A 19424-nucleotide genomic window follows, 5' to 3' on the forward strand; every position below is an offset into this window, starting at 1 on the left:
CAGGGGGCTGCTGGGACAGTCTTTGAGCCGGCCCTTCTTATAGAGGAACTGCAACCATTACCTTAAAATATGTTCTATATCCACAAGTAGAACCAACAGTAGTTCAGAAATAGACTGATTTGGAAGGTGGGGCACAATCTACGTTATAGGGATCGGTTTCCCAACATTGATGCTAGATATAACCTACCTTAATATGGTCATTATAAGACTCTGGGGATAGACAAACATGCTTGGAAATGTGACATAGGCCCCATTTCCATTTCATGTTGCAAAGCCATTTCTCACAAAGGGCTCAATACAATTACCATTGCAAGTTGTAACAGCATATAAACGGCAGAACTCCCTCCTTGTGGTCCGTCTCTCACCCTAGACTTGATTTTTGTACACAGCTCTATGGGGCTATGACTTAAAATAAGTGAGTCTGGAGCTATTGTATTTGTGGCATTATTATTCCACCATATACTGTCTATCTGTTTGTTGTCAATACAGTGCCTTGCAAAAGTATTCACCCCCTTTGCATTTTTTCATGTTTTGTTGCCTCACAACCTTGAATTAAAATGGATTGTTTGAAGGTGTGCATCATTTCATTCACAGAACATACCTACAACTGTGTAGTTGTTTTTTTTATATTATGAATCAAACAACATTTATGACAACATAACAGAAAACTTCAGCGTGCATAACTATTCACCCCCCCTAAAGTCAGTACTTTGTCGAGCCACCTTTTTTGGCAATTACAGCTGCAAGTCCCTTTGGATAAGTCTCTATGAGCTTGCCACATCTTGCCCTTGGGATTTTTGCCCATTCCGCAAGGCAAACCTGCTCCAGCTCCTTCATGTTGGATGGTTTCCGCTTGTGAACAGCAATCTTCAAGTCTGACCACAGATTCTCAATTGGATTGAGGTCTGGGCTTTGACTAGGCCAGAGGTTCCCAAAGTCTGCCATTACAGTCCACCTTTTAGGGATATCCAAACTTGAGTCCAGATGGTTAAATCAAATGGATTGAGGTTATAATTAAGTCACCTGTGCTCAAGCATGGATATCCCTAAAACGTGGACTGTAATGGCGGACTTTCGAACCTCTGCACTAGGCCATTCCAACACAATTAAAGGTTTCCCTTAAACCACTCGAGTTTTGCTTTAGCAGTATGCTTCAGGTCATTGTCTGCTGGAAGGTGTCCCAGTCTCAAATCACAGGCAGACTGAAACAGGTTTTGCTCAAGAATATCCCTGTAATTAGCACCATCCATCTTTCCCTCGACTTGAATCAGTTTCCCAATCCCTGCTGCTGAAAAAAATCCCCACAGCATGATGATGATGCTGCCACCACCATGTTTCACTGTGGGAATGGTGTTCTTGGGTTGATGGGGGTTTGCGCCAGACATAGCGTTTTCCTTGGTGGCTGAAAAGTTAAATTTTAGTCTCATCTGACCAGAGCAACTTTTTCCATACATTTGGGGAGTCGCCCTCATGCCTTTTTGGCAAAATCAAATCGTGTCTTAGTGATAAAAATAAGTAATGGCTTTTTTCTGGCCACTCTTCCATAAAGCCCAGCTCTATGGAGTGTATGGCTTATTGTGGTCACATGCACAGATACACCAGTCTCTGCTGTGGAACTCTGCAGCTCCTTCAGGGAGACCTTTTGGTCTCTGCGCTGCCTCTGATTAATGCCCTCCTTGCCCGGTCTGAGTTTTGGCGGGTAGCCCTCTCTTGGCATGTATGTTGTGGTAGCATGTTCTTTCCATTTGATGATGATTGATGATCCCCCAGAGCACCATCAAATCAAAGATTTGGATTTTTTTTTTTTTTTTTTTTAATAACCCAACCCAGAATTGTACTTCAACAACTTTTGTCCCTGACTCGTTTGGAGAGCTCCTTGGTCTTCATTGTGCGATGCCTCTTGCCTAGTGGTGTTGCAGCCTCTGGGGCCTTTCAGAAAAAGTGTTTATACTGACAGATCATGTGACACTTAGATTTCACACAGGTGGACTTCATTTCACTAATTGTGACTTCTGAAGGTAATTGGTTGCGCCAGAACTTTTGAGGGGCTTCACAGCAAAAGGGGTGATTACATATGCACATGCCAATTTTCAGAATTTTATTTATAAAGATTTTTATATATCTCATTTCACTTCACCAAATTAAAATTAGACTATTTTGTGCAGATCCATCACATAACATTCAGATAAAATAATAATAATTACAGGTTGTAATGTAATAAAGGTAAAAAGCCAAAGGGGAGGGGGTGAATACTTTTTCAAGGCACTGTATACAAGTAATGCACTAACATATAACTGCTGTGGAACTTGATAGAAAACCTGATATCACCATTAATGTCTAAATTGTCAACTAAGCAATTAGTATTCTGCATCTCATTATAGGCCTTTGGATTTATGACCAGAGTAGCATTACAGGCTGAAAAACTGGACCACCACCCTGAATGGTTTAATGTCTACAACAAGGTAAAATACTTAATTTTTAAAAGTTTATTTTTGTTAGTATTAAAGCAAAAACTTTTTTTATTTTAAAGGTGGACAGCAATTCTTTTGGATGGCAAGCTTCAATTTTAGTTTGTATGTATGCACCTTTTATAAGCAGACAAAACAACCTATAGCCAATCGGATCATCTGAATGATTTCAGTAGAACATAATATTTTAAGTGCTGTGGGAGGCATTGAGATTTATAATTAGCCTTTTTGTGTGATTGTTAAAGTGGACAGAACATCAGGCATTATAGAAGCAAGCAAGAGACCAAACTGCAAGGGACATTGTAAAGAGCAGGGTTCCTACAGATTAGTGATGCTGGTAAATTGTGGTGTGAAATGCACCTTTTGTTTGCCAGACTGGGAGATAATGAACTATAATGTTGCATTTCTAACAGTAATTTAAATTGCTGTTAACACTTGTCTACACACATTTACCCTTAAAATTATATTATTAAAAGGACAATGGCCCTGATTCAGAGCCGGACGCTCTGACCAGAGCGCTCGCTCTGAATCAGGGCCCACCTCCAATAATATGGAGCGTCCTCCTGGATGCTCGTATAGCTGTGGGTCACCACCCACAGCATATACGAGCGTGCAGGATGATGGTCGCGATGGTCTTGACCATCGCCACTGCGAGCAACAGCCTGCGGTTGAGGTTTTCAACCGCAAGACCAGGAGTGATTTTGGCTCTATCAGAGCCAAAATCACTCCCACTGACATCACTAGTTATGTCAGTGGGGCCGGCTTCAGACGGTAGGCGTTCCCTTGGGAACCGTCTGACAGGCACGCCCCCGGCACGCCCACCAAAGGGGGCGTGCTGTCAGTCAACATCGACAGCACGCCCCCTTTGATGAGACACTCCGAGCGAAGGAAAGTCCTTCGCTCGGCGCGTCTCACGCATGCGCACGACGGAGCTCCCTCCGTCGTGCGCATGCGCAGTGCAGACTATCGACCCACTTGCGAGCGGACAGCTGCTCACGAGTGGGTCTGAATGAGGGCCAATATTCCCCAGTTTCTCATGACTAGTGGAAGGATTAAATATTGCAGATAACAGCCAATTGAGCAATGCAGTTTTCTATAAACACATCTTGGCAGTGTTCCCACAGAATTGTGTTATAAAGAACTAGAAATAAAGGTGCAAACACACACACGATTTTTTGAACGATAATCGTTTGACTCAAAGTGAATGATTTTTTCAAACGATGAACGATAATCGTTCATGCGCATTCACGTTTGTAGTTCAGTCAGACTTCTCAACGCAACGATTTTCATTAAGGGAATATGCAAAAAATAGCTTGTAGTTCAAAAAAATTGTTCATTATACTTTAAAAAATCTGACAGAAAATCGTTCATAAAATCGTTGGTAACAAAATCATTGTGTGTGTATGCAGCTTTATGCAACTGCAGGAGAGTAGGATTGCTATGGGGTTATATAACTTTAATATTGATGCTGCTGATAATAATGAAGTCTGGCCTTGGATTTCTGTATATAGTTAATGTTGTTCCTATAGTATAGATTTTCTTTATACAATTTTTTTTTTTTTACTGTAGTATAGTTAGCGTTTGATAACCCAGCACGGGCAGAGAAATGTATGGCATCTGAAACAGGGACATGCCCAAAATTGTTGCCAGGGGCACAAACATTCACACCCTATTTTGCACATTCAAAATAATGAGCACTTTTACTGGGAACAGAAGATTCAAGTCTCTCAGCCTTTTGTTTGTTTGAAAATACTGGGTAAGGACCTCATTTTCATACTTAAAGGAATAATCAATTTAATGTTCTTTGTTTTGAAGGTTCATATCACTTTAAGCACTCATGAATGTGGTGGCCTGTCTGAGAGGGACATCAACCTGGCAAGCTTTATAGAACAAGTCGCATCCACGCTATCTTAACATAAGATGGCAGCATTGGCAATACAATCATGTATCCAAAGAATGCTTAACATTGCCTGTTTCATTAGTGATGTGAATGATAAGAATACCCATTAATTTCCTGTGTTTTCAGTTGCAACATGTGTAATGTATATATTGTAAAACAAAGTAATATTCTAGCTGTTGTGAAATTCCCTATGATGCGGTTCCAGAGCCTAACATGTAACTACCCTACAGTGATAAGGAGCACTAGGTGTTCTGTATGTTCATTTACAAAACCTTTGCTGTGAGTTCAGCTTAGAAACAAAGAATTTGACAAAAGAATGTACAGATCTATCTAGTCAAACATTGTGTGTTTTATTGTCCTAAGAGGTCAATACCTGGATTAAAAGTGTTTTATACAATACTTACAGCAGCCGAACAGTATTATTGGACAATTTATAGGGACTAAATTATACATATTATCTTTAGCCAAAGTGGATTCAATTTTATTCCCAATAAATGGCTTTTATATTTTCAGCTATGTGTAAATTGTGCAACTTTCTTATTTATAGGATGACTTGTAACTTTTGTTTCATCAGTGTATTTGCCCAGTTTCTTCTAATCTTAAATGATGGAGAGTTAAAACCTAGTCACAGGGGGGGAAAACACTGTAGAATATATAAGCACTAATGCCAGGAAAACTGATAGGTGATATTTACTTTTTCTAGCACCTGATTGGATAGCTGTGGTTACCGGACCAAAGCTGGTACCACAATTATGCAGCCAAGCATGACACCTGTACTGTGTCTATGGACAGGGGCGGATTGGGCATTACATTTTGCGGGGAAAATCCCGGTGGGCCGATTGGTTGTGGGGCTGCTTGTTATTTGAGGCCCCGCCCCCCGATTCGCGTCACTCAGCCCAGGGCAGGATTTCCCGCTAGGCATCCTTTCCCTGAAGTAGTCACCCAGCCGTTCACAACTTCACAGTGCTCCCGGGGGGGGCACTGCGCGAGTACCGCGTGACGTCATGACATCACGCAGTCCCGCCTCCAATCCCAGAGAGTCCCGTGCGGCTGTTGGTGGTGCTCTCTCGGAGAGAGAGACGAAGACTGTCTTGTGTATGTGGCCTCCAGCCTGCGCGCGGCAGTGGCACACTGTGACTGCAGACAGAGTAAGTAACTCACCGGTGGGGACCCTCCGCCCTGTCCCTCCCAGTCCCAGCTGATCTATCATCCAGCTAGCCCCGCTGCAACCCACCCTAGCAGCCATTCTGCAGTGCCAGCCTTAAGTTCCAAGCCCTCCGCGGCCGCCGCCTATCAGCAGCAGACAGTCCCCTGATGTCAGCCCACACTCCACACCTACATTGCTGCAACCAAAAAATATCTTACTGTTATATAACAATGCTCTCTCTACCTGTTTATATATTTTTTTTACATTTTTTATATATATATAAATATAAATATATATATATATATATATATATATAATGTCACTTACTGTTGTGTAGGTGTTTATTCTACTTTCTGTTTTCCCACCTTCTCTTGTCTCCCTGTTTGTCCCCCTTTCCTCCTCTCTCACCTATCATATTTATATATACACACTCACATCTTATATAAATATATATATATATACACACACATACATACACACTCCTTTCATACATATGTATGGGTATATGTATATATATATTTTTTTGTATTACAGGAATATATATATATATATATATATATATATATATATATATATATATAATATTGGGATCTAGTAACGCTATAATAACTGTGCATATATTGCAGTAGGTGTCACTGGAGCAAGATACACATCAAATTACAGTATATATATATATATATATATAATTATGACTCCTCTATATATGATTTGTTTATCTTGACCCAGCAACACCTATTGCAATACATGCACAGGATTGTTTGAGAGAGGGGGCCCCAAACCGGTATCTTGCCTAGGGCCCCATTAGATCTAAATCCGGCTCTGACTAAGCCGGCTCCTATCAGTACTGCCTGGCCGCGCGTCTGAGCCTCTCTCGTGAGAAGAGAGGCCAGCGTATAGTCGGCGTCAACAAGGAGGAGTGAGGAAGTGGCGCGGGTGACAGCGTGGCTGCGGTGAGGGTAAGTTGCGGCGGGGATGGGGGGGCCGGTCAGAGCAGTCTGTCAGCCTGATCACATCCTCTCCACTCTCCCCTCCCCAGGCTATGAAGTGTCATGTTTAAGTTTCATTTCACAGCCTGTGGAGGAGGGGGGGGGGTCTGATATACTAGGGGTGGAGATGATGATCTGTCTGTGGGGGAGGCGGGTCTGCTATAGTAAGGGCGGGGGGGATGATCTGTCTGGGGGAGGCGGGTCTGCTATAGTAAGGGCGGGGGGGATGATCTGTCTGGGGGAGGGGGGTCTGCTATACTAAGGGCTGGGGAGATGATCTGTCTGGGGATGGGGGTCTGCTAACTTAGGGGTGGGGGAGATGATCTGTCTGGGGGAGTTGGAGTCTGCTATACTAAGGGCGGGGGAAATGATGATCTGTCTGTGGAGATGAGGCGGTTTGATCTGTCTGGGGAGGGTATTCTGTGCTAAGGGGAGATGATCTGTGTGTGAGAAAGAAGGGCTATTCTGTGCTAGGGCAGGAGGATGCCACTGAGGAGACGCAGGATGATGGCGTCGGGAGACACAGGAGGATGGCACTGTGGGTGGATGGTGCCGGAGTGAATTGGGGGTGTCACTGGAGAGGCGCAGAGTGATAGCATTGAATAAACACACGAGAGGGGATAAGTTGGAGACACACCAAGGCGGTGGTGCTGGAGACACACATATAGGATGGTAGGAACACTGATACTATTAGAAGGAAACATTGGGGCACAGTAATCTTCAGTAAGATAACAATTCTAATGAAACCATATTCTGATGTAAATGGAACCAAAGGAGCAAATATATTTTATTAATATAAAATTGTTTGATATGGGAAACCCACATTTATTATCTGGTTGAACCTCTGTTGATAATAACATTGGTTTTATTGGGACACATACAGACGGCTTCCAGACCATGGGATCTCATGCATGAATAGCATATACCAACTCAAGACACGGCCTGTCCCGGGAGGATCAATTTCTTCAGAGATTCCCCGTTGCAGAGAAATCATATAGGTAAGAAAATGCTCATTCACATGCTTGATGTTCTTAGTCACTGGAGAGAGGGACTGTGGGCATACCCATCAGCTCCTGGAGCGTTAGGCATGGCCCCAGTATGACTATGACTGAAACAGGGGGAGTGGCTTGCGGGCATGGTATTTCGCATTAGGCTGCACCCCTTTTCACGAGGCCACACCCACTTTTTCGGCACGCGCCGAGGGCGCGCACACCGACGGCCACTTTCACTGATTTTTCCAGGGCCACTTTCAATTCCCAATCCACCCCTGTCTATGGAGATTATCTGAACTGATATGTAAATGTTATGAATTGCAGGGTTCAAAGTAAAATTTATAGTAAGCTATTTTTCTTTAAATCAAGTGAAGCAGAGGTCCCCAAACGCGGTCCTCAGGGCATCCCAATAGCTCAGGTTTTATATAGAGATCCATGTTTGAGCACAGGTGGTTAAATCAAATTGACGGAGTTACTAATTAAGTCACCTGTGGTCAAGCATGGTTATAGTTATAACCTGGACTGTTAAGCTGGCCACACACTAGACCAACTTTCATCCAACTAGTTGATTGGTTGGAATGAAAATCTGGTAACGTATGGGAGTAAATGATGATCAGCAATTTGCTCCTAAATGCCAGAAAACAGAAGAAAATGGACGTCAGACAAGTTTGTTAAATATTTGATCTAAACAATTTGTTCAAACAACAGTTTTTATCCATTTTCCGGCCTTTGGGAGCAAATTGCTGATTGTCATTTGCTTTCATACCTTACCAGATTTTCATTCCAACCAACCCACTAGTTGGCTGGTTGGATGTAAGTTGGTCTAGTGCAGTGTTGGCTAACCTTGACACTCCAGCTGTTATGGAACTACATAACCCAGCATGCACTGCTACAGCTTTGCTATTAGGGTATGCTAAAACTGTGGCAGAGCATGCTGGGATATATAGTTCCACAACAGCTGGAGTGTCAAGGTTAGCCAACACTGGTCTAGTGTGTGGCCAGCTTTAGAGTGCCTTGAGGACAGAGTTTGGGAATCTCTGAACTAAAGAATAGCAACTACTGTAAATGGTGTTGGGTGACCATTGCTGATCTAGACTATGATGTTTTTTAGTCTGCCTTTTGGCCATCTCCCCCTATTTTAGAGTCTGGGAAAAAAAAGTCTGTTCAAAAGTAGTAATTTAAGAATTTTATTCCATGATCATGTTACAATAAAATTATCAGTGACCCAAGGCACTTGCTACAATGTATTTAAACAAAATCTAGGCATGAATTAAGTGACAGTATACATGATATATTGGACAAATAACCACATGAAAAACTGTCAGGTAAAAGATAACACATGAATACTGTACAGCAATATGTGGTACAGACAAAACTACAAATAAATGGCACATCTGAAAAAAAAAATCTGAACTGACTTCATTAAAAAAAAAAAAAACCTTTACTTCAACATAACCTGCATTGTATACGACTACTGGCTATAGGGCAAAAACAAAACCCAAGTACATTCCAAAAAAAATAAAAATGTAGATTCAATTTTTAATAATTAATTACTAAACCAACTATTTGGCTTGGTAGACTTGAGATGCCCTTTAATATAAAATTAAATTCCCCAAGTAGGCAAGTTGCTCCAGACCCATGCTACGTCACTGGAGTATCGAAGATGCCAAGCATGATGGTTTAACAGCACCTACTGGGACAAGTTTACAGCAAGGTGTCCACTGCAGGTGACTGAACATCTGTAGCACTCTGTTAGTCTACTAGCTGGGGAATGGGGGCAGTCCTGTAAGATTCATTTAGGCTGTATATCTTTTTGCCATGAGATGATAAAAAAAACAAAAAAACCCTCTATATTCTATAGATAAGAAACTGATACTTCAGCTATCCCTTGACATAAAGATGTGAGGTTATTGCATTTTGTCATAGTAATGTTTATTTTCATAGTCACAACGCACGGCTTTGTAAAACCATATTAGAATAAATAGATAAACAATGCAAATACAGTAATTCTAAGAACCTATCGAGAACAGCATCTACTGTAAAAGCCAAACAATAGTCAGATGAGACAACTCCACCTGAGAAGCTTTTGTAAATACACCAACCACTTATACCGAATGGCCCCCCTCTATTTCTTAAAGACAAGAACTGCCAGCAGCTGGCGAACCAAGTCCATCCACAGCTCTACCATAGAGCTATATGGAGAGCTACAAGGAAAACTAGCACAATTCTACTGTACATCAGCCAAGCTTTGACTTCAGGCATAAGTGATTGTTCTCAGCTGCATTAAACATCCCTCAAAGTTAACAGTGTACCTATATACATTGTGCTTAGCTTTTATTTTTTCATCCCTCTTCAAGAGCTACAAAACTGGACACATTTGACTACATGGCCAAAGGAGGACAGACTTAAGGGGTAAACCAGCCTTTTCAATAACATAGTTTTGATGCCATACAGGTATAGAATATCTCATCAGAAATCCCATCACCAATGACCCAGAGAGGAGACTAACTTAAACAATTAAAATTTATGCCGATTCAATTAACCGTGAGGTCCAGTCCGAGTGTTGCATACTTACTATAATTCAGATATACCAAAGAAAAGGAAAACGGCGCTGTGGTAAGGATACCTCATATGTGAACCAAAAACAAAACCCCATCTTAAAATAGAATATACAAAAAAACAACATATACATATATATATATATTTATTTTCACACACACATATACATACATACACACAATGTGTAAAATATATAAAATTCAAACCATTTTTTCATAAACAAATGAATGCAGAAATCTAGACAATTCTTAAACTAAAGTCTCATTGAACCCATCAGGTGCTCCGACACATCAGAAAATGTGAGTACTCACCCCCATACCTACAGTTTGAAAGGAGGTGAGACTCAATACATCCTATAGAGAGAGCAGTGTTGACTAACCTTGACACTCCAGCTGTTATGGAACTACATAACCCAGCATGCACTGCTACAGTTTTGCTATTAGGGCATGCTAAAACTGTGGCAGGGCATGCTGGGATATATAGTTCCACAACAGCTGGAGTGTCAAGGTTAGCCAACACTGCTATAGAGTGTGCTTGCCCCACTGTTTAAAGATTTAATAATGTAACACTCATCATTTTCTCTGCAGCCGGACACTGCTACAGGATTTTTAAACTACAAGTCATTAAATCCCTATACAGTGTTCAAGATCTGATTTACGTGCAGCAAAAGCCACTTAAGCACCTTCAAACCCACTGTTTGTTACAAAGACTTATGGTGTCCACAACTAGATCCTGGCACGATTATGACATAGTTATCGTGCCGTCGTTTCCCTAGGGGTGCAGTGCCTACACTGAACGATTGATCGTTCAGTGTTGGCACATCAGTCATCCTTGAGCATGGTCAACCTGACTGTCAGCTTGACCAGCATGTTCGGGCAATTGATGTCAAAAACGATCAGCGGGCGTGCGCATCACTGGTCGTTTGTCATTTAAATGCCCGATTTGTGGCTGATTACTGAGCGATTGCACGATTACAATGTCTTAATCGCTCAGTAAGGTCACGTAGTGGATACGCACATTTTATACTTGCAAATTTGTTACCATTTGAATGTGAATATATGCTGATAAACATTTATTGATGCATTAACTCAAGGATTAGGGTGCCAAGCTGTTTTATAAAAGTTATTATGCAACACTGTTTTACTTACTTATGTTTAACTTTTTTAAACTCTTTTTTTTTAAAGAATTCTCAATTTCTACATTAACTTGTGGTATAAATATATGGTTTGAATTTTACACACACACACTATATATATATAAAATATATATATATATATATATATATATATATATACACACACACACACATACAATTGCAGTTTTTTTTTTTTTTTTTATATATATTTTACCATAGTGTTTTGTTTTTGGTTCACATAGGGGGTATCCTTAACGCAGCGCTGTTTTTCTTTTCTTTGGTATATTTGTTTCTATTTGGCTAGTAACCATCAAAACTGCAGCATGGTACATACTTATAAATTATAATGGTATTCTATACATATACTCCCTTTTTCAAGCGCCTGTGGCTATATAGTTTTCTTTTTTTTGCTATAATGCAGGTTATTTTGGGCAGGTAAGTCACTGAGGTATGTAATGAGTTATACCAAAGATAGACGTGGTTATTCATTCAATTTAGTTCATCTTATTTGAGGTAAAGTGCTGTAAATTACAGAAACACTTCTTATGGAAAAAACATTAACAAAGCGGCAGCTTGCTTCTCCCCGGGTTTGATATTAAAATGTAAAGAGGTACACCAGGCTTTGTACTTATTATTGCCACTTATAATTTTGTGCTCAAACCCACTTCGCAAATATACCCCATAATACCAAGCATTCTGGATAATAGATCCTATACCAGTATGTATAAACATTTGCTGATACACACAGGTACATAAGTGGTAGAGAAACACTGTGCTGAGGCAACTGACATTGTGGATTTGGAATGTTTACTGGGCAGTCATTATGCACATCCTACTGAGGAATGTTAACATGAGTCATGTAACAAATACAGACTGATATGACCAAGGAAACTGATGCACAATAATTTCTTGCAAACAAGATCAGAAGGCTTCCTAATATCTATGAAAAAATACACGTTTTATATTAAGACACTGAACAATGTTAAATTGAACAAGTAATTGGTGTTAAAATTATGACTTGATCCCTGTAGTAAAGACAAAATGTGACTGTAGATAGAAATGACACCTTTTTGTTTTAAACAAAAGAACATAGGAAATACAAATTTAAATACCTTAAAATGAAAAATCGTAGAAATTAAACGTTACATATTTTAGACCTTGACATACATGCTAATCAATGTGTTAAAAACTGTGCTTTTAAGGAAAACATAAAAACACTCATCTGCATTGCTTTGTATTCACTGAATTACAATGTCCCAAAAAGCCATTAGTAGTAGTACAGTACAAGCAAACCAGCCCATCAGAAGTCATACAGTCAGGCATCTCAGGGTCATAGATGGTATCTTGTGAGTTATATGTTTAAACATGTATTAAAATGTACAATAGTTTCTAGAAATATTTCAAGATATTTATGCTGCAAATAAATTATGCAAGTGTTACGCTATACAGTAAAGAAAAATATTTCTAGGCTATACAAGTACCTTTGTTATTGGGGTGGGGACCTCAAAGACAAATCCCTTTAAAAAGCTACAAAAAAGTCAATGTAATAAAAAAGCAATTTTGTAAGATACTGCTGCCCTGTGTAACCGTTCTGAATAGTACCACCCATAGAAAGTAGCTGTGCCTAGTGGTGTCCAGGGGAACCATTTATCTGTTTGGTACTTGAAGGCATTTCTGTGAGATACAAACAGTCCAGGAAGGCTTTGGAGATGTCAGTAACCATGGACCTGTCAGGAATGGTTTGTGCCATTCCATATATGGCACCCTAAAAAAAGAAAAGGAATATTAAGTTCATATAAAAACAAACATACATTAATACATGTACTTATATAGTGAGAGCCATTATAATGGTTTTGTTAGGCGTAAAGGAATATGAAATATTATATTTACACTCCCCCCCTCCAAATCACACAACATGCACTGGGGTTGGCTTGAGGACAGTAGCTAAAGACAATGACTAAATCCATTCATTTTTAACTTGTTATAATTTGCCATTAAACTAAAGATGAAAGTTACCTTCCCTGAAAGAGCTCCTAGTAACATTTAGAAATGTGTTTATAAAAATTTTTCAGAAGATCATTGAAGAAAAATAATTATGTTAACATTTATACCATGGGAAGACGCTGCCAAATTAACCCAATATCACCAATTTTATGGCCAGAAAATAAGTGACCTAAACTCAAACATTATTTTAGGACATATCAACCTCTGCCCAGAAAATGCGCAATGGCATGCAAGTTGGCAAATTCAGAAGAAATTCTGCAGATGTAACGCTGTATAGACAACATCTGCTTATTTAAAGGGCTTACAGTTACCCATTTTGTGTGTGGCTTGGAAGTGATGCATGCTCCTGTTTGTTTAAAATGACTTTTCACATTATAGCTTGTGTCTTATTATATATATTTCAATGTAAAGTCAAAAGTATGAAACAAAAATATAAAACATTTACCACTCCAGTGGCTTTGGCTCCAGGATTTTTCAATATTTCTGACACAGAGTCTTGAACATCCTTGACAAAATGTTGTGCTATTCCAGGTTTTGTATGCAGCAATGTAAGACATATATGAATACTGTCACATTAAAGAGAGAAAATGTCATTCAGGCATGTGGTACTATTTTAAACACTTTCAAAGTGTATGCAATAAATATTAAGCAACCACTGATGTATATGCTGGCTTCCTGACCTCCGCTAAAGACAGAAAATCACACGCTCCCTGATCAAACCACTTCTGAATCAAGCATACATTAAATGATCAAAGGTAGATATTCACCAATATATAATCTAGTAATGTAATTATAACTATGAACAGAAGCTGCCATAAATACTTCCTTCACATATTAAGTGGCGCTGCCAGTGACTAGGTATCAGTAATGGCACTCAAGTTGGTGTAGAAAAGAATGAAAACAAAAAAAGGTACAATATGCATGGCTGGAGTTTCAGCTTAAGAAAACTTAATAAAATTAGGCCATATACTTTTAACATACTGCAAAAAGTTGTATATACTTCCCTTTTCAAGTTTGTACTACAGAATAGGTGTATCAATGGGCATTGCTGTGTTATCTGAAATCAGGACTCTGCAATCATTTTTCATAAATAAAAACACTTACCTAGGAGGAAACTGGAGTGTATTCAGATTCCAGCCTTTAGCTGTCAATGAGTTTGACAAGCGATAGACGTCAAAAACATCTGAACCTAGTGCAATCACTGACACCTCGGGATTCCCGAAAATAAAGATTTCCTTAATCTTTTGCAACCTGTAAAAATAATAAGATACGTAAAAATATCACCGTAGAGTAACAACTATGGTCGTCAGTGTGTTGGTACAGGTTCCAAAACAAATGGATATGGGCAAAATAAATAGAGCAAGACACATGGTGTACAAACAAACAAAAATAAGTCATAAAAATGGAATAACCGTATTACAAGCTCATGAAATGTACAGGGGAGCTTGCACTAATAAATCAAATAAACTATTAAAGTTTATTCATCACTTACTAACTGCAAAGTTATTTCTTCCCCTTTAAGTACCAAGAGTACTTTATTTTAGAATGAAGTCTAATTTGTTGCATCATTTAAAAGGAATTTGCAAGTGCTTACTGAGAAATCTCCAAAACAGAGTTAAAAGATTTGTTCCTATGAATCAAACCTATATCTGTCCATTGCATCCAAGCATGTAGAAGGCGCATTAGCAGGTGAGACACTGAGACTGCATACAATGTGGGTTATTTGCGAACATTACTCAGAAGTACAAATGTGCATTAATGCCATAGCAACCGATCAGTCAATTACTTTCATTGTCTAATTTAAACCAGACATCAAAATCTAATTGTTGTCTGGTTGTTATGGCTAACGGCACATTAGTGCCTTTGAGCTAGTATATAAATTACTGTGTGTGTATAATGTGAATCCTTTGTTGTTGAACTAAATATGGAATGGTCTCTCTGAAACCAGTAAATGATCAGTATATTACATTTGTAAAATACTTAAGTCTTTTTTGGAAAATATAGGTTTACTTTTGCAGAAGAAAAAGTACATTTCAGAAGTATTTCCTAATACCTTATGTACAATTTAAAAAACTATTTTACTCAGAAATAGAACATTGCACACACAGTTATGGATGGTATTCCAGATGGGTGATCATTTAGTGTGTATTCAACATGACAAGTGTAAATGTGATTTGTCTGCACAAATACGCTGTGCTGTACTTGATGACTTGCTAAAGCCAGACAATAATATTTGTATGACTTAAGGGGCCTATTCATTAGGCGACCTGAAAGTCTGAACGTCTAGCGTTCAGACCTTCAGGTCGCCGAGGTGCGGTGCCCGCACTGAACGTAATTCAGTGCAGGTCCGACGACCTATCTCTGAACATGCCAAACCTGATGAGCATGGTCAGGTTGACAGGCATGTTAAGTAGATAGTCGGGGTCGGCAAGGACCCAGCTTGCACGCGCATCGCTGGACCTTGCTGGCTATCCATTACCCAACTTTGTGAACAATGCGACCAAAACCTCCTGGTTTTGGTCGGATTGTTCAAAGTCGAGTAATGGATAGGCCCCTTTATACTGCCAGATATTACCAATATAAAAAAAAATCTTACAGAATCTTTCCACCTTAAAAGCTGCTGAGAGATATATTAATTTTGTGCATTTGCCGGCTACACTATCATTGAGCTGCAATGGTTTCAATAGATTGTTTACGGCAATGGTTCTCAAACTCAGTCCTCAGGACCACACACAGCTCACGTTTTCCAGGTCACCCAGTATGAGCCCCGATGTATTCATTACTCACTGACACATTTTAAAAGATTCACAGGTGGAAATAATAATTTCACTTGTGTTTCTATGAGGAAACCTGGAACACATGCACTGTTTGGGGTCCTGAGGACAGAGTTTGAGAACCTGTGGTTTAAGGTTCATATAGGACTCTCATTTTGTATTATAGCAGACGTTCCTAAATGCGGTCCTCTAGCTACCACAACAGTTCAGGTTTTAGAGATATCCATGGTTGAGCACAGGTGGGTAAATCAAATTGACTGAGGTGCTAATTAAGTCACCCGTCAAACATGGATATCCTTAAAACCGGGACTGTTGGGGTGCCTTGAGGACAAAGTTTGGGAACCTCTGTACTATAGTCTATATAAATCATATGGGGAAGGCAAAATATAAAGTTTCTAGCATTATCCTACCCCCATATAATTTCACATAATTATCCTGCTAGAGGCGATGTAGAATAGCTACTCTGGATCCAAAAAGATCTAAAGACTGTACCACTAGAACAGGGGTTCCCAACCACGGTCCTCAAGACACACTAACAGTCCTCAGTTATTTTGATTTAACCATCTATGCTCAAGCATGGATATCATTAAAACCTGGGCTGTTAAGTGTGCCTTGAGGACAGAGGTTGAGAAACACTGCACTACGAAATCAAGTTCATCTTGTGTTTAGGTTACATATTCAGGAGGTGTTGGGGACAACGGCTTGAACATACTAGGTTTACGGCCGCCGGAAGCAGTGGTGTAGATTCTAATTTTATGGCAATAAGCAGGGTTAACGAAGAAGATTGACATATCCTGCTGGAACAATTCAATCAGGCAATTTAAAAAACAGTTTAAGCATAGACCTTTTGTATAAAACAGGGCTCGACAAATCCCGGGGGCCAGGTAGCCATGGCGACTGAAACTTTAGTCCTGCCGACCAGATTGTACTTGAGCCAGGTACTGTGTAAAATAAAGCTAATTAAAAAAAAAAAAAGTACAAATCTTTCCTATTGGTGGTTACTGGAGTGAGAAGTATGCTGCAGGCCTATCACAAGGAGGTATGCATGCCCGCCATAATTAGTCACTGTGGCACCTTCCTTCTATCCATGGGCGGTGCATCATTACGGCGTGGAGGTAGAGATTGACCGTGGGAAGCTGCAACACTGCCGGTGTAGAGAAGTGTGACTGCCGGGGAGCTGATTAATCATTACCTGTGCTAAAGAGGAGTGTGACCGCGGGAAGCTGAAGATCTGCCAACAGCATAGGAAGACAGTGACCACCAGCGGTGTGACAGCCGGGAAGCAGCATCAGTACCAGCGCGGGGGTGAAGAGATACTGCTTGGAGCCGCATCACTGCCAGTGAGGAGGACTGTGACCACAGGGGTGCTGAATCATTACCGGCGTTGAGGAGGACAGTGATTGTGCAGAGCTGCATTACTATCGGTATGGAGAACAATGACCGTCGGTTAGCTGCAGCACTGCAAGCAGCAGAGGAAGATAGTGACCACAAGGGAGCTGCAGCACTGCTCATTGGAGTGGAAGATAGTGTCCCCCGGGCAGCTGTACAAAGCTGGTGAGTATGTGGTTTCATTACAATGACCTCCCACTATAGTATTGTTATTAATTTGGAGGTACTCCTGTGTGGCACACTGAATTGGGGGCACTTGTGTGTAAGGAACTCATGTGTGGCACTTGTGTGTGGGTCTCTCCTGTGTGGCAGAACTGAATGGAGGGCACTACTGCATGGCATATTATGAATTTGGGGCAAACTGTGTGGCATAATATAAATTTGGGATATACTGGGTGGGATGCATGACACATCGCATTCGGAATGTGATGCATCCCGCCACCCTTCACATGCATGCTGGCGTTAATTCCGCCAGTATGCATGAACAAAAATCACAAAGGACAGCTCTCTCGGTAAGAGCTGTCCTTTGCGAATGAGAGACTTCTGAGTCATCGTATGCGCAGAATGACACGCACCTCGGGGATGCTGGGAGGGAACTGATTGGTTCCGTCTCACAGCACTCTCTCCGACTAGAAGCCCTTTGGCGTCTATACGGTCACTGCATCCAAGCCCCACAATGCATCGAATTGCGGGGAATAGTGCATATGAAAAATGTGATCAAAGGGGCATTTATGGTGGTCTATACCAGTTGTCATATTTTGTTCATGGACGATGGTCTGGCTCCTAAACATTTAAGCTGGCTCCTAGATTTTAGAAAAAATTGTCAAGCCCTGGCATAAAACTTACTCTTTTCTTATGAATCGTGCTGCAGTAATGATATTTTTAGTGGCTTCAACATATCCATTCTCTCCAATGTGCATCATGGTTGCCCAACAAGCAGCTATTATTCCACCCGGTCGAGAGCCAGCTATAGAAGGTGATGCATAGAGACCACCTGGCCAGTCGGAAGTAACAAAGAACTGATATTTCCTATAGTTCTTGTTACGATACAGTATCACTGAGGATCCTTTGGGTGCATAACCATACTGGAAAGATAAACAAATAGATATGAAAAATTGTTTGCACGGAGCATACTTTGATCTTTAGGTAACAAGAATATTTAAACTTTTCCTTATTTTACCTTGTGGGTATCTGCAGAGATGCTAGTCACTCCTTTTACCCTGAAGTCAAATGGCGGTAGAGGGAAACCAGCTTTTTCCATAAACGCTATGAGGAACCCACCCAAACAAGCATCCACATGAAATGGGATTTTGTATTTCAGTGCCAGCTAATCAAGAGACAAAATAAATAAATTACTAACAATTTCAGAAAAAATCCAAACACTTATTTGCAATTCTCAGTTTACCTTAAAGGATTGTTATAGAATTATGAAAAGGTCTAAAGTAACAGACTGAAATGGACAAGACTACAAACCTTTTATAGTTATATAGTGTTTTGTATCCTACTGAAACATTCTTCCTCTACCGAAATTATGATTTCTTAAAATTAATTGACACAAATTTCAGCTGGGAATACATATTTAAAATCTTTTACCTGAGCTACTTCTTCTATTGGGTCAATAACTCCATGAGGAAACTGGGGAGATGAGCAAACTAACATGACTGTATTCTTGGAAATGGCCCTTCTCATTGCCTGTAAAACACAAAGAAAGTCACTAAAACAAACCAGGACAAAATATTCTGCAAATCCTGAAACATCCGCAAATTACATTTTGTTTCATGCTAACATTTTTTTCTCTATTTATGGACATTAAGAAATGAATGTAAAATGAAATGATCTGTTCTCTGCATGTTGTAGCTTTCCCGCTGACCCCACCATTAACAATAATAATAATTCCATTTTGGCACAATCTGTGCCTCTGTAGCTACTTGCACTTTGGCACAAATTGCTCTTACAGCTTTGAAACCGAGACTTTGGAGATAAAGGACTGTAGATGTCTGGATGGGAGGTGTGTACTGAATGCAGGCACTTCATTGGATAGCCATGACTTCTTTCCAATTAGGTGCCGCAT

At 40.2% G+C, this 19424-nt stretch overlaps 2 protein-coding genes across 2 annotated transcripts in view; one reads left to right on the plus strand and one right to left on the minus strand.

Moving 5' to 3' along the window:
* PCBD1 (pterin-4 alpha-carbinolamine dehydratase 1) overlaps positions 1–4879 on the plus strand; it is a 50756-nt gene extending 45877 nt beyond the window's left edge. Inside the window, exons 3-4 of the mRNA XM_088472227.1 lie at positions 2381–2461; positions 4283–4879. Of these exons, the coding sequence (XP_088328353.1) occupies positions 2381–2461; positions 4283–4381 (180 nt within the window). The 3' untranslated portion in view covers positions 4382–4879. The remainder of the gene's footprint in view (positions 1–2380; positions 2462–4282) is intronic.
* Positions 4880–10516: 5637 nt separating this feature from the next.
* SGPL1 (sphingosine-1-phosphate lyase 1) overlaps positions 10517–19424 on the minus strand; it is a 46808-nt gene continuing 37900 nt past the window's right edge. The window contains exons 9-14 of the mRNA XM_088472228.1: positions 18947–19045; positions 18534–18680; positions 18200–18438; positions 14295–14441; positions 13636–13756; positions 10517–12951 (exon numbers count right to left, since the gene is read on the minus strand). Of these exons, the coding sequence (XP_088328354.1) occupies positions 12811–12951; positions 13636–13756; positions 14295–14441; positions 18200–18438; positions 18534–18680; positions 18947–19045 (894 nt within the window). The 3' untranslated portion in view covers positions 10517–12810. The remainder of the gene's footprint in view (positions 12952–13635; positions 13757–14294; positions 14442–18199; positions 18439–18533; positions 18681–18946; positions 19046–19424) is intronic.

Source organism: Taudactylus pleione, unplaced genomic scaffold (genome assembly GCF_031769625.1).
Source record: "Taudactylus pleione unplaced genomic scaffold, aTauple2 ptg000121l, whole genome shotgun sequence".
NCBI lineage: Eukaryota > Metazoa > Chordata > Amphibia > Anura > Myobatrachidae > Taudactylus > Taudactylus pleione.